Below are 12,310 nucleotides of genomic sequence, written 5' to 3'. Positions count from 1 at the left end.
ATAAGTTGGCGGTTCGTTTCGCTGTGGTGACCACAAATTAATTAAAGGGACTAAGCTGAAAGAAAAATGAATGAATAAATGAATGAATGAATGAATGAATGAATGAATGAATGAATGAACAGAACATAACAGAGCATAGTGTAGCAGATTGTAACAAAACAGAAAGCAACTTAACAGAATGTAACTTAACAGAATGTAATGTAACGGAGCGTCAAGTAACAGAATGTAACATAATAGAACGTAACATAATGTAACAGAACGTAATGTAATAAAATGTAACATAATTGAACATAACAACACAGAATCTAACACAAAAGAACGTAACAACATAACAAAATGTAACGTAACAGAACGTACTGTAACAGAATGCAATGTAACAAAAACAGAACGTAATGTAACATAACGTAACAGAGTAACAGAACATAACGAAGTAACAAAACATAACATTATAGAATGCAATGTAACTGAATGTAAAGTAATACAGCGTAATATAATAGAATGTAAGAATGTAACATAAACATAATGTAACAGAATGTAACGTAATTTAACAGAACGCAAAAGAATGTAACGTAATAGATTGTGACAACATAACAGAACATAATGTAACAGAATGCAAAGTAACAAAAAACAGAATGTAATGTAACATAACGTAACAGAGCATAACATAATAAACATAACAAAGTAACAGAACCCAATGTAACAGAGCATAAAGTAAAAGAACGTAACATTATAGAATGTAATTAGCTAAATGTAAAGTGACACAACGTAATGTAATAGAATGCAATATAACAATGTAACCGAACGTAAAAATGTAGCAGAATGTAATGTAACAAAATTGTACGTAACAAAACATAGCATAACAGAATAGAACATGATGTAACAGAATGTATTGTAACAGAACAGAACAAAGCACAACGTAACAGAACGTAACAAAGTAACATAACAGATCGCAATGTAACAGAGCATACTTTACGTAACTTTATAACAGAACGTAACTTTATAGAATGCAATGTAACTAAATGTAAAGTGACAGAACAAAATGCAATAAAGCATTACATAACAATGTAACAGAACGTAAGAATGCAACAGAACGTAATGTAAAGTAACAGAACAGAACAGAACAAAATAGAACATAACTTAACATAACAGAATGTAACGTAACAGAACATATTGTAAAATAATGTAACATAATAGAACAGAGCTTATGAGAACTTAAAATAACAAAATGTTACATAATAGAATATGACAACATAACATAACAGAACATGATGTAACGGAACGTAATGTAACAAAAAAAGAAAGTAACGTAACAGACTATAACATAACAGAAAGTAACAAAGTAACAGAACCCAATGTAGTAGAGCATAAAGTAACAGAACGTAACATTATAGAATGCAATGTAACTGAACGTAAAGTAACAGAACGCAATGTAATAGAATGTAACATTGTAAAAGAATGGAACAGAACTTAACAATATAACGGATCGTAATGTAACAGAGCAGAATGTAATGTAACAGAACATAAAAGAACAGAATGTAATGTACCACAATGTAACAAAGTAACTTAACAGAAAGTATTATAACAGAACGCATTGTAGCAGAGCATAAAGTGACATAACATTATAGTAACAGTATAGAATGCAATGTAATTAAACGTAAAGTAACAGAACGTAACATAACAATGTAACAGAATATAACAATGTATCAGAATGTAATGTAATGTAATTAAACGTAATGTAACAAAATGTAACGTCACAGGAAAGAAAGCAACAGACAGAACATAACAACATAACAGAACAAAATGTAACATAACAGAACGTAATGTAACAGAACATAATGCAACAGACCAGAATGTACATAACAGAACAGAATGTAACTTAACAGAACATAATGGAACAGAATGTAACGTAAAAGAATGTTACGTAATAGAACAGAACAGAACGTACTGTAACAGAATGTAATGTATCAAAACAGAATGCAACAAAAAGTTAAAACTTAATGTAGCAGAATGTAAAGTAACAGAATGAGACACAACAAATGTAGCGCAACAACAGAGCTTAGCAGATTGTAACTCGACAGAACAGAACTTAATGTAACAGAATGTAATGTAACCAAATCTAACATAACAGAACAGAAAAGAACATAACAGAACCTAATGTAACAGAACATAACATAACAGAATAAAACGTAACGTAACAGAACATAATGTAACAATTTAATGTAACAGAACAGTATGTAACGTAATAGAACATAACAGAATGTAATGTAACACAACATAACAGAACAAAACGTAAAAGAAAGTGATGTAATAGAACAGAATGTATCGTAACAGAACATAATGTAACAGAACAGTATGTAACGTAATAGAAAAGACCAGAATGTAACAAACATAATTTAACTTAATAGAACAGAACAGAGCGTGACGTAAAAGAACGTAATGTAACAGAATGTATCGTAACCAAACAGATTGTAACATAACAGAACGTAACAAAAAGTAACAACTTAATGTAACAGAATGTAATGGAACAGAATGAGACAAAACAAATGTAATGTAATAGAACAGAATGTAATGAAACAGAACAAAACTTAATGTAACAGAATGTAATGCAACAGAATGTAATGTAACAAATGTAAGGTAACAGAACAGAACATAATAGAGTAGACCGTAACAAAACAGAACGTAATGTAACTGAACATAATGTAACAAAACGTTACTTAACAGAACAGAATATAATAGAAGAGAACGTAATGTAACAAAACATAACAACGTAATATAACAGAACATAATGTAAAAGAATGTAACGTAATAGAACGTAACAGGGCATAACATAACAGAACATAACAAAGAAACAGAACCCAATGTAACAGAGCATAAAGTAATAGAACGTAACATTATAGAATGCAATGTAACTAAACAAAGTAACAGAACGACATGTAATGGAATGTAACAATGTAACAGAACTTAGCATAATGTAACAGTATTTCGTACATGACAGAATCTATTGTAACAGAATGCTATGTAACAGCATAAAGCAACAGAACGTAACATTATAGTATGCAGTGGAACTAAACAAAGTAATAGAACGTAATGTAAGAGCATAACATAACAATGTAACAGAACGTAACAATGTAACAGAACGTAATGTAACAAAATGTAACAGAACAGAACAGAACAGAATAGATGTAATGTAACAACAATATAATGTAACCGAACAGAATGTAACAACGTAATGAAACAGAACATAACAATGGAACAGAATGTAACGGAAAGTAATGTAACAAAATGTGACAACGTCATGTAACAGAACAGAATTCAACAGAATGTAATGAAACAGAACTTAATGTAACAACGTAATGTAACAGAATGCAACAATGTAACGTAACAGAATGTAACAACCTAACAAAACAGAATGTAACAACGTAACGTAACAATATAATGTAACAGAATATAATGTAACAGAACAGAACTTAACGTAATATAACAGAACAGAACGTAATGTAACATTAAAATGAAACAGAATGTAATTCGATACATAGCACATATAACTAAACATGATGTAACAATGTAACCGAATATAACTTAATGTAACAGCACGTATTTTAACAGAAAGTAACAGAAAAGAAGTTAATGTAACAGAACATAATGTAACAGAACATATCATAACAATATAACGTAACAGAACATAGTGTGATGTAGCAGAATATAATGTAACAATGTAGCAGAACAAAACAAACTTAAGGTAACAGAATGTAATGTAGAAGAATGTCATGTAACAGAATGTAACTTAACAGATAACGTAGATGTATATAGCATAAGATAAGGTAGCATAATATAATCGAACAGTTTACAAGACATAACAGATAACAGATCAGATAACATAACAAAACATACAAAACAAAATAACATAACACAATATAGAACAGAACATAATTAAATTAAACAAAATATAAAAACACAACACACAAGCCATACAATCCACTAGCAGCACATACTGTAAACCAGAGCTAATCTTACTTGGATTTTGTGAACTGATCATCTTGTTTTAATTTCTCTGTAGCATATTTGACTTTTTTCACAAAGTCTAAAAACACCACAGTCCCAGAGTTGAGGATTTGCTGTTCCAAGTCACTCGACTGTTCAGAGATCTGCACACCTTCACAACAGACACAATAATAAATGATTACAGATTTATTGTTTTTTTGTTTTTGTGTTTTTTTCCACATGTTTAAAACTACGGTTAAATTGTTGCACATGTTCAGTTTTACCATACCACAGCAGCAGAGAAACGCAGTTATGACAGCCAAAATCTTCATGTTTCTGTTTTATGCTGAGTGGAAAAACAAAAGGTCTAAACACTTTACATTACAATCAGGATTACGAATAACTAAACCAGTGGGTGTTTACTTTATACTGAATATTTCTGAACACACAGAAAAAAAGCACACTTACTCTTTGATCTGCAAGTCTGAATGCTCATTTAAAATCATCTGACTCTTGCTTATATCGGTTATTTCATGGTCAACTGTTTACTGAGCGGAGCAGAAGAGCAGAGGAGTGAACTGCTTGGATTAAACATTTACTGTTTAATATTTGAGTGTTTGATCCATTAGTTCTTACTTGAAAAACTGCAAAAACTTTATAAACTTACAAAACTATATACAGTTGAATTATTAGCTCCCTGAATTGTTAGCCCGTTTATTTTTATCCCCAATTTCAGTTTAACAGAGAGAAGATTTTTTTAACACTTTTCTAAACAGTTTTATTAATTCATTTCTTACAACTGATTTATTTTATCCTTGCCATAATGACAGTAAATAATATTTGACTAGATATTTTTCAAGACACTTCTATACAGCTTAAAGTGACATTTAAAGGCTTAACTAGGTTAATTAGGTTAACTAGGCAGGTTAGGGTAATTAGGCAAGTTATGGTATAATGATGGTTTGTTCTGTACTATCGAGAAAACAATTAGCCTAAAGGGGCTAATAATATTGGCCTTAAAATGGTGTTTAAAAAGTTAAAAACTGACCAAAATAAAACAAATAAGACTTTCTCCAGAAGAAAAAATATTATCAGACATACTGTAAAATTTTCCTCGCTCTGTTAAACATAATTTGGGAAATATTAAAAAATATTAATTCTAATAATTCTGACTGTATATATATATATATATATATATATATATATATATATATATATATATATATATATATATATATATATATATGAAAAATGTTACTCTGTTAATACTGTCATAATTAAGACTGCAATATTTACAAATTATTAGAATGAATTGCGTTATCAAGATAAACAAACAGAAAAATTAGAGAATCACACATAAAGAGATAACAAAAACATTAAGGGATTTCAAAAAGGTTCTGGTAATTTACACATTGTTACAAACAAACATTAAATTTTATTATTAATATGCAATTTTTTTGTAAAAAAAAATTGTTAACAGACAAACTTGATATTAAAGTCATTTTTGATAAAAATGGGAAGAAGAAAATAAAATAGATTAAACATAAAAAACAGCACAAAACTATTTAATATAAAACAGAACACTAACTATATAGTACAATGAGCAATAAAAGTAAAGCAACTTTACTTTCACAGTAAAATAAATGAATAAAGAACTTTAGAATTTTTATAGGGAACAAACCTAAGTAAACTCTTAAAAACCTTTTTCATTTATTTTACTCTATTGCCTACTCGCAATTAACACTATTAGTACACGTTCACACAGAACAACTCTTTCTTGCTGCATGTCTCCTCCAAATTTTCAAGTGGCAGGCGGACATGTTGTATGAGGAAGACAGAAGCAGAAGAAAGCATCTAACACTGGAATAAAGTCATGTTTGGCTTGTCAAGAATAGGTTAGGGGGAATTTAAAGTACCGAAAAAACAACAACACATACAATTATGAACTGCTTCAATAGGTAGATATATAGTTTATTTGAGCTCTCCAAATAATCCCAGACCACCTCAGGACATGTTTTATCTCGTTCAGCAGATAAATATTTTGGTTGTGGATGTTTTTGCACAGTACAAAACACAGGGAACATTATATTAAAAGGGTCTGAGTTTGCATTCCCCTGCCTGTGTTAAAAGTCTGCGACAATATAAACGGAAAGCTCCTGTATCAGATTTTCTGAAATAAAACCATTTTTCTGAAGCACATCATTAATGGAACTAAGAGAGTTCACAAGACCAGTTTGAGCAGATCACGGAGGTACAGCACACGCATGGATACTGGATGACTATTTGACTGTAATTAGGATTTCTTTTTACAATTTCAGACTTTAAGAACTGATGCATGATTCGTTCAAGGAATAAAATCTAGCCATTTTATTTGAATGCCGGACACAGGATCAGTCCATTTGACCAGATCTGAAAGTCCATGTTTGTGTTTGTCAAAATCAATATTTAGCCAACAGCAGATTTAAGGCATTAAAGAGCAAAACCCTCCTTTTCCACAGCAGTTTCAATGTTGTTATTATAGCATTGTATTTTTGTAAACATTGTAAACAGAACTGAAACTGCATTAAGAATTCTTAAGTTCCATCTAATTAATAATATTTTTAATATAAAATGGTTAATTTTGACATGGTCACTGGATTTTTTTTTAGCAATACATACCTATTTTATAGAATTGATCAGTTTTATTAAATAAAGATATATAGACACATTTATGATTTATGTATAATATTTATGTTTATTATGTGATGAGTAATTTAGGTTTCAGAACCTTCAAATGCAAAAAAAAAAAGGTGCAAACGTCAGAATATTAAGTCCTTTTAAATGAACATGTTAATATACCAGAAGAGAAAAATCAACAAATGTGAGTGGAACAAATTTAGAGGATGATCATTATTTTTGTTTTTGTTTACTGATTGCTAGAGTCCCACAAGGATCAATTCTGGCACCTCTCCTGTTAAACCTTTATATACTCCCACTGAGCCAAATAAGGAAAAAGAACCAAATCTCCTACCACAGCTATGCTGATGACACTCTACTTAGCCATATTGCCTAATTACTACAGCCCCATTGACACCCTCTGCCAAAATAATGAAATTAACCATTTTTAAAGCCAAGTTTAAGATTGATTGATTGGTTGATTGATTGATTGATTGATTGATTGATTGATTGATTGATTGATTGATTGATTGATTGATTGATTGATTGATTGATTGATTGATTGATTGATTGATTGATTAACATATGTGCTTCAGTTAAACAAAGAGAAAACTGCATTTGGGAAAAGAAATTAGGTTCTCAAACTGAATGCGCACCTTGGCTCTGAGGGTCAAACTACAAAAAAATAAGGCCAAGAATATTGTTGTGATTCTGGAATCAGCTCTGAGTTTCAATAGTCATGTCAAAGCACTAAATCAGCATCCTATCATCTCAAAAACATAGCAAGAGTTTGATGCTTTGTTTCCAGTGAGGACTTAAAGACACTTGTTCATGCTTTTATGACCAGCAGGGCGGATTACTGTAATGTACTCCTCACTGGCCTTCTCAAAAAGGCAGTCAGACAGTTGCAGCTCATCCAGAATGCTGCTGCCAGGATTCTGACCAGAAGCAGAAAATCAGAGCACATCACACCTGTCAGGTCTTTACATTGTCTCCCAGTTACATTCAGATTTTAAAGTATTAATACTTGTCTAAAAATCACTACATGGCCTAGGACTTCAATACCATACAGATATGCTCACTGAATAAACACCTTACAGATCACTCAGATCATTAGATTCAAGTAAATTAGAAATGCCAAGAGTTCAGTAAAAGCAGGGTGAATCCGCGTACAGCTACTGCGCCCACCACTGCTGCAATCAGCTTACATAAATGATCAGATGTGCATTCAAATCCACACTCAAAACACCGGTTTTTTAATATTTTTTGTTATTTTAGTCATTTTTATTTTCTCATTCTTGTCTCTTTTATTCCTGTATATGTAAAGCACTTTAATTACCATTGTGTATGAAATGTGCTATACAAATAAACTTTCCTTGCTAGATAATTCAAGAAAACAGATCTGAACCATGAAGATATTTTCATTTCATTTTCATTTATTAATGTGCTAAGAATTTTTCATGAATAATCTGTGAACTGTTTTTGTGGTTGCTGTTGTGAAAGAACAAAGTATCATAATGGAAAACGCATGTTTAAAAAGTGAGCTTTTTCCCAGCATTTTCTAAGTATGCTAGTATACTTTCAGAATCTCAATCTCAAAAACACCATCTTGCATCTTGCTTATACATAGCTGATATAATCCTGCATATTGACTGCGGTCGCAATCCTGGCTTTCCATTCACAGAGATTATTCCAACAGTAGATCCCACATATCCCGTAAACTTCTGTTTGTGTCACGCATTGATTTTTTCAAGCCCCTGAGGGAAAAAATAAGTACATAAATTGTGAAGAGATTATCTAGATTGTTGATCAATGCTAATTGCGATAAAAAACAGTATTTATTTTTTTACATTTAGCAGATGTGGCGTCAAAACTATTAAAGAAATAGCTGAATCTTACATAATAGTTGGATCAATCAATTTATCAAAGCCTTCAGCCAGGTCAGTCCGCTGCTTCAGTTTCTCCAGGATCACACGAATGGCTTGAACGAAGTTGCTTTAGGGATATAAGAAAAAAAAACAAGAGCTAGTCAGATATGAATTCCCTTTCAAAAAGATCAAACAAAGCTGATCACATTCAACCAAAAGATGAACATCAACTCTTACAAAAAAAACTGGTTTGGCAGGGTCGTCACTGAAGAACTGTTGTTTTTTTTAGGGAATCCAAAATATTCAGTTATTTTCCTTTGGCTTAGTCCCTAGTTTATTAGTGATGACCACAGCAGAATGAACCGGCAACTATTCCGGCATATATTTACACAGCGGATGCCCTTTCAGTCGCAACCCAGTACTTGGAAATTTGGGGTGTTGGGGGTTGGTTTATTTGCTTGGATTTTTACCAAAATCTGGGTTAATTTCATGTCAACAGCTCCTTTAGAAATATATTACGCAGGAAAAATCATGACATGTTCAGTACTTATTTTACCAATTGTATATGCCTATACATTATCAAAGACAAGACAACTTTTTTAGGAAATGTTCAAACTATAAACTTCAACAAAAATTAACAGGAAAGCTTGATCAGAACCAGAGATGGGAAGTAACAAATACTCTGTAACTGTAGATTTTTCCAGTATCAGTACTTCACTCCACTACTTATTTTTCGGACAACTTTGTAATTTGTTCATTTTTACGCAAATATTTGTACTTTCTGCTGTTTACATTTTTAAATCGGGTTCGTTACTTTAGTTTTCATGTGTTTGGTGGCATTATTTAAGTGCCTTTTTGATGAAGTCAATCTATTTTCGTCATTGTGCACCTGCGTGCTGCAGCGCGGCTTTTTATTTAATCAAGGCTATCTTGCACCGTACGTGGGCTAGTTTATGAAGATTACTAATAGAAAGGCAAGGATGTCTATGCAGATTAGACAGAGGGAGACAGCAAATTTAACTTGACTGATGCAGCCTTGTTTGGTTATAAGACACATTTTGCTTGATCAGATCACAGGTAAACAAGAGAGACACATTCCAGTTCAAAAATATGCCATTTAAATGCTTAAGGTTGGAGTCTTTTGTCCATTTCCGATCATACTGCATGGGATTTCTCTGGTCTTTCAGTCTGATACCGCGAAAAAAGTGCTTTTTTGTAAAGATTTGTACATTTAATTCTAAAACAATCCAATATATATTAAAAACTACATGCATTGAGATTTATTTCCTTCATTTCCGATGAGTTCATACTTCCAAATAAAGAATTTATGCTATTTTTTATGCTGAGTTTTTATTGACTATATGCTTTTACATTTAGGTATATTAATCTTCAGTTAAGCAATTTATGAAAAAAAATATAACGCAAAAGATCCTGAATTTATCATGTGAATAAAAGATCATGCACATTTTGGAGATCGTAGTTAGTTTTATATGATGAGGATGATACATAAGCTGACTTTTTGAGTTATGTTGGTGCCATATTGCAGAGAGTGATGCTGCTTGGCTACTTTCATAAAATTGGCATCAACAATTTTACGTACAAATTTAAAAATGTAAGTTATTTTATATTAATGCATCAATAGGATGTGAGGTCTATTTACCTACCTATCCTCACTATCCTCCAGCTTAGTCCCTGATTTATCAGGGGTCGCCACAGCAGAATGAACCACCAGTTATTCCAGCATATGGTTTAAGCAGTGGATGTCGAAAAAAACCTATACACTTTCGCATTCACACATGCACTTATAAACTAGGGCCAATTGAGTTTATCTATTCACCCATACTGCATGTCTTTGGACTGTGGGGGAAACCTGATATTTGCCTACCCAGGGAATTTAAAACGTAGTAGTAATGGCTACTTTTTACTTACGTACATTTTTGATGCCATACTTTTTTACTTTTACTGGAGTACAAAAATGTAGTCAGTACTTCAACTTTTTCCAGAGTCGTTTAAACATGAGTATCTGTACTCCTACTTGAGTAAAGGATTTGTTTAAACATCTCTGATCAGAACTTATTTCACATGTTTACGATTTGATTTCAACCCCTTCTTTCTTTTGGTTCAGCTGACTTAAATCCTTCTACTTCTCTGTGTGTGTATAAGCGTGTGTGTGTTTGCATGTGTACATGTGTTTGTTTTACATCTTCACGAATAACTGCTGTGTGCTTTTTTTTTGGGGTATAGCAACTATACCGATTGTAACACAGGCCTCGATTTTTTTCACTTACTTTGGTGTTTCTTCAAGCTCCTCTCGAGTAAACGCTTCGCTCTTCATCAACTCATTAATGATGATGCTCTTCGTATGATTCCATTCACTGCAAAATATTATTCAAATATATCTTGACATTATCGAGACAACAAAACCTGTCAGTGTCTTAGTGTCCTATTAACATTACTTGTCATAAATCTGTCATAAACATGATTGTAATGAAGCCAGTATAATTGTGTCATGAATTCTAAAACAGTGTCATTTATTTTTTTCTTTACCTCAACTACAGTGATACAAATTGAATTTGTCATTAAAATGTCATTAAATATTACTGTGTGACAGTGTTATACAATTTTTTGAGTATTGACACTTGTTTAATGGCAAATTCAGTTGTTTGTTCCACTGAAAAAAACTAATCTGAAAATATTTATGATGATTATAATGGCTTCATGACAATCATGTTTATGACAGATTTATCACTTATGGTACAATAGTGATGTCAAGTTGTCATGACAAAAGCAAAGACAAGTTATGATGTACAATCTATGTCAATTGTCTTAAAGAGATCACAACGACAAGCATCTTTGCATTAAAAATTGCACAATTAAGCAAATGACACTTAATGATAGTTGTCTTAAGCATGCACATTTCCTACACAACATATCATTCATGATAATAAGGGTGTCATGACAGTCTTACGAACTCTCCTTTAATTAAAGTGTCACCTAAAAGGGTAAGGATTTGCTAAAGAAATGCAGAGAAACATCAAGAAATAAAGGGCATGGACAGTCAATTAAATACCCACAAACATAAGAAAAAATCCATGACATGCTGTGAAGAATGCTGTAAAAGTAATGCAGAGAACAGAATGCTTACAGGTGAGTAAATCAGCAGAAGATGTTGTTTTTTGAACATACTAATAAGCAAATATTTGCTAAACGCTTCTGTTTTTGAGTGTTTTCTGGCACACTGTCAATATAATTAACTGAAAGTGACTTTACTAGATTTCCAAGCTCTTCACAGTGGATATATGAACATTAAAAGGGATAAAAAGACATGTCTTACCTTTCTATTTGCTTCAATTCAGTCTCATTTCTATATCTGCGGTAGGGAGAAAAGTACCACAAACTCTGGACCACTACCTTAATAACTCTATATCAAACAAAAGGATGAAAATAGAGCGGATGATCATATTTGTATTACATACAGAAAGTAGAGCACTACTTTTCTAGAGCAAAGTATCAAAGACTTGCAATTTAATTGCAGTTTCATCTAAAAAAAAAAAACTAAAGTAAGTTTTCAAGTTGAAAATTGTTTTCATATTTAAGTTTACATCCACTTACCGTAAAGGCAATAGCAGCTGATTATCTTTATAACGGCTTTTCTCCTTTTTAATGACATCACCTATCACATTTATACTAAACCGAATGATTTCCTCAAAAAGGGTCTTCCTGCAGGACAAAGAACATCAAAATGTAATATTTGTAAACACTAAAACAAAACACACATTTATTTAACACAATTTAAAAATTGACAA

The 12,310-nt window shown here is 31.7% G+C and overlaps 2 protein-coding genes across 7 annotated transcripts in view; both read right to left on the bottom strand.

The window, feature by feature from the left end:
* si:ch73-15n24.1 overlaps positions 1 to 4,629 on the bottom strand; it is a 45,510-nt gene extending 40,881 nt beyond the window's left edge. For 3 of the 4 annotated variants that reach the window (XM_068215033.2, XM_073930562.1, XM_068215034.2), the window contains exons 1-3: positions 4,450 to 4,629; positions 4,271 to 4,327; positions 4,015 to 4,153 (exon numbers count right to left, since the gene is read on the bottom strand). In XM_068215033.2, the coding sequence (XP_068071134.1) occupies positions 4,015 to 4,153; positions 4,271 to 4,313 (182 nt within the window). In that variant the 5' untranslated portion in view covers positions 4,314 to 4,327; positions 4,450 to 4,629. The remainder of the gene's footprint in view (positions 1 to 4,014; positions 4,154 to 4,270; positions 4,328 to 4,449) is intronic. The other variant, NM_001256602.1, reaches the window with a different exon arrangement.
* Positions 1 to 12,310, bottom strand: part of si:rp71-15k1.1 — a 73,694-nt gene that overhangs the window by 50,753 nt on the left and 10,631 nt on the right. The window contains exons 14-18 of one of the 3 annotated variants that reach the window (XM_073930561.1): positions 12,117 to 12,224; positions 11,839 to 11,925; positions 10,793 to 10,879; positions 8,536 to 8,631; positions 8,052 to 8,393 (exon numbers count right to left, since the gene is read on the bottom strand). The exons of 1 other annotated variant lie outside the window; for it this stretch is intronic. In XM_073930561.1, coding sequence (XP_073786662.1) covers positions 8,324 to 8,393; positions 8,536 to 8,631; positions 10,793 to 10,879; positions 11,839 to 11,925; positions 12,117 to 12,224 — 448 coding nt within the window. In that variant the 3' untranslated portion in view covers positions 8,052 to 8,323. Of the gene's footprint in view, positions 1 to 8,051; positions 8,394 to 8,535; positions 8,632 to 10,792; positions 10,880 to 11,838; positions 11,926 to 12,116; positions 12,225 to 12,310 lie in introns of those variants that run through there. One more of the 3 variants, NM_001079945.1, reaches the window with a different exon arrangement.

Source organism: Danio rerio, chromosome 19 (genome assembly GCF_049306965.1).
Source record: "Danio rerio strain Tuebingen ecotype United States chromosome 19, GRCz12tu, whole genome shotgun sequence".
Lineage (NCBI taxonomy): Eukaryota > Metazoa > Chordata > Actinopteri > Cypriniformes > Danionidae > Danio > Danio rerio.
This window is presented reverse-complemented; position numbering and strand designations above follow the sequence as displayed.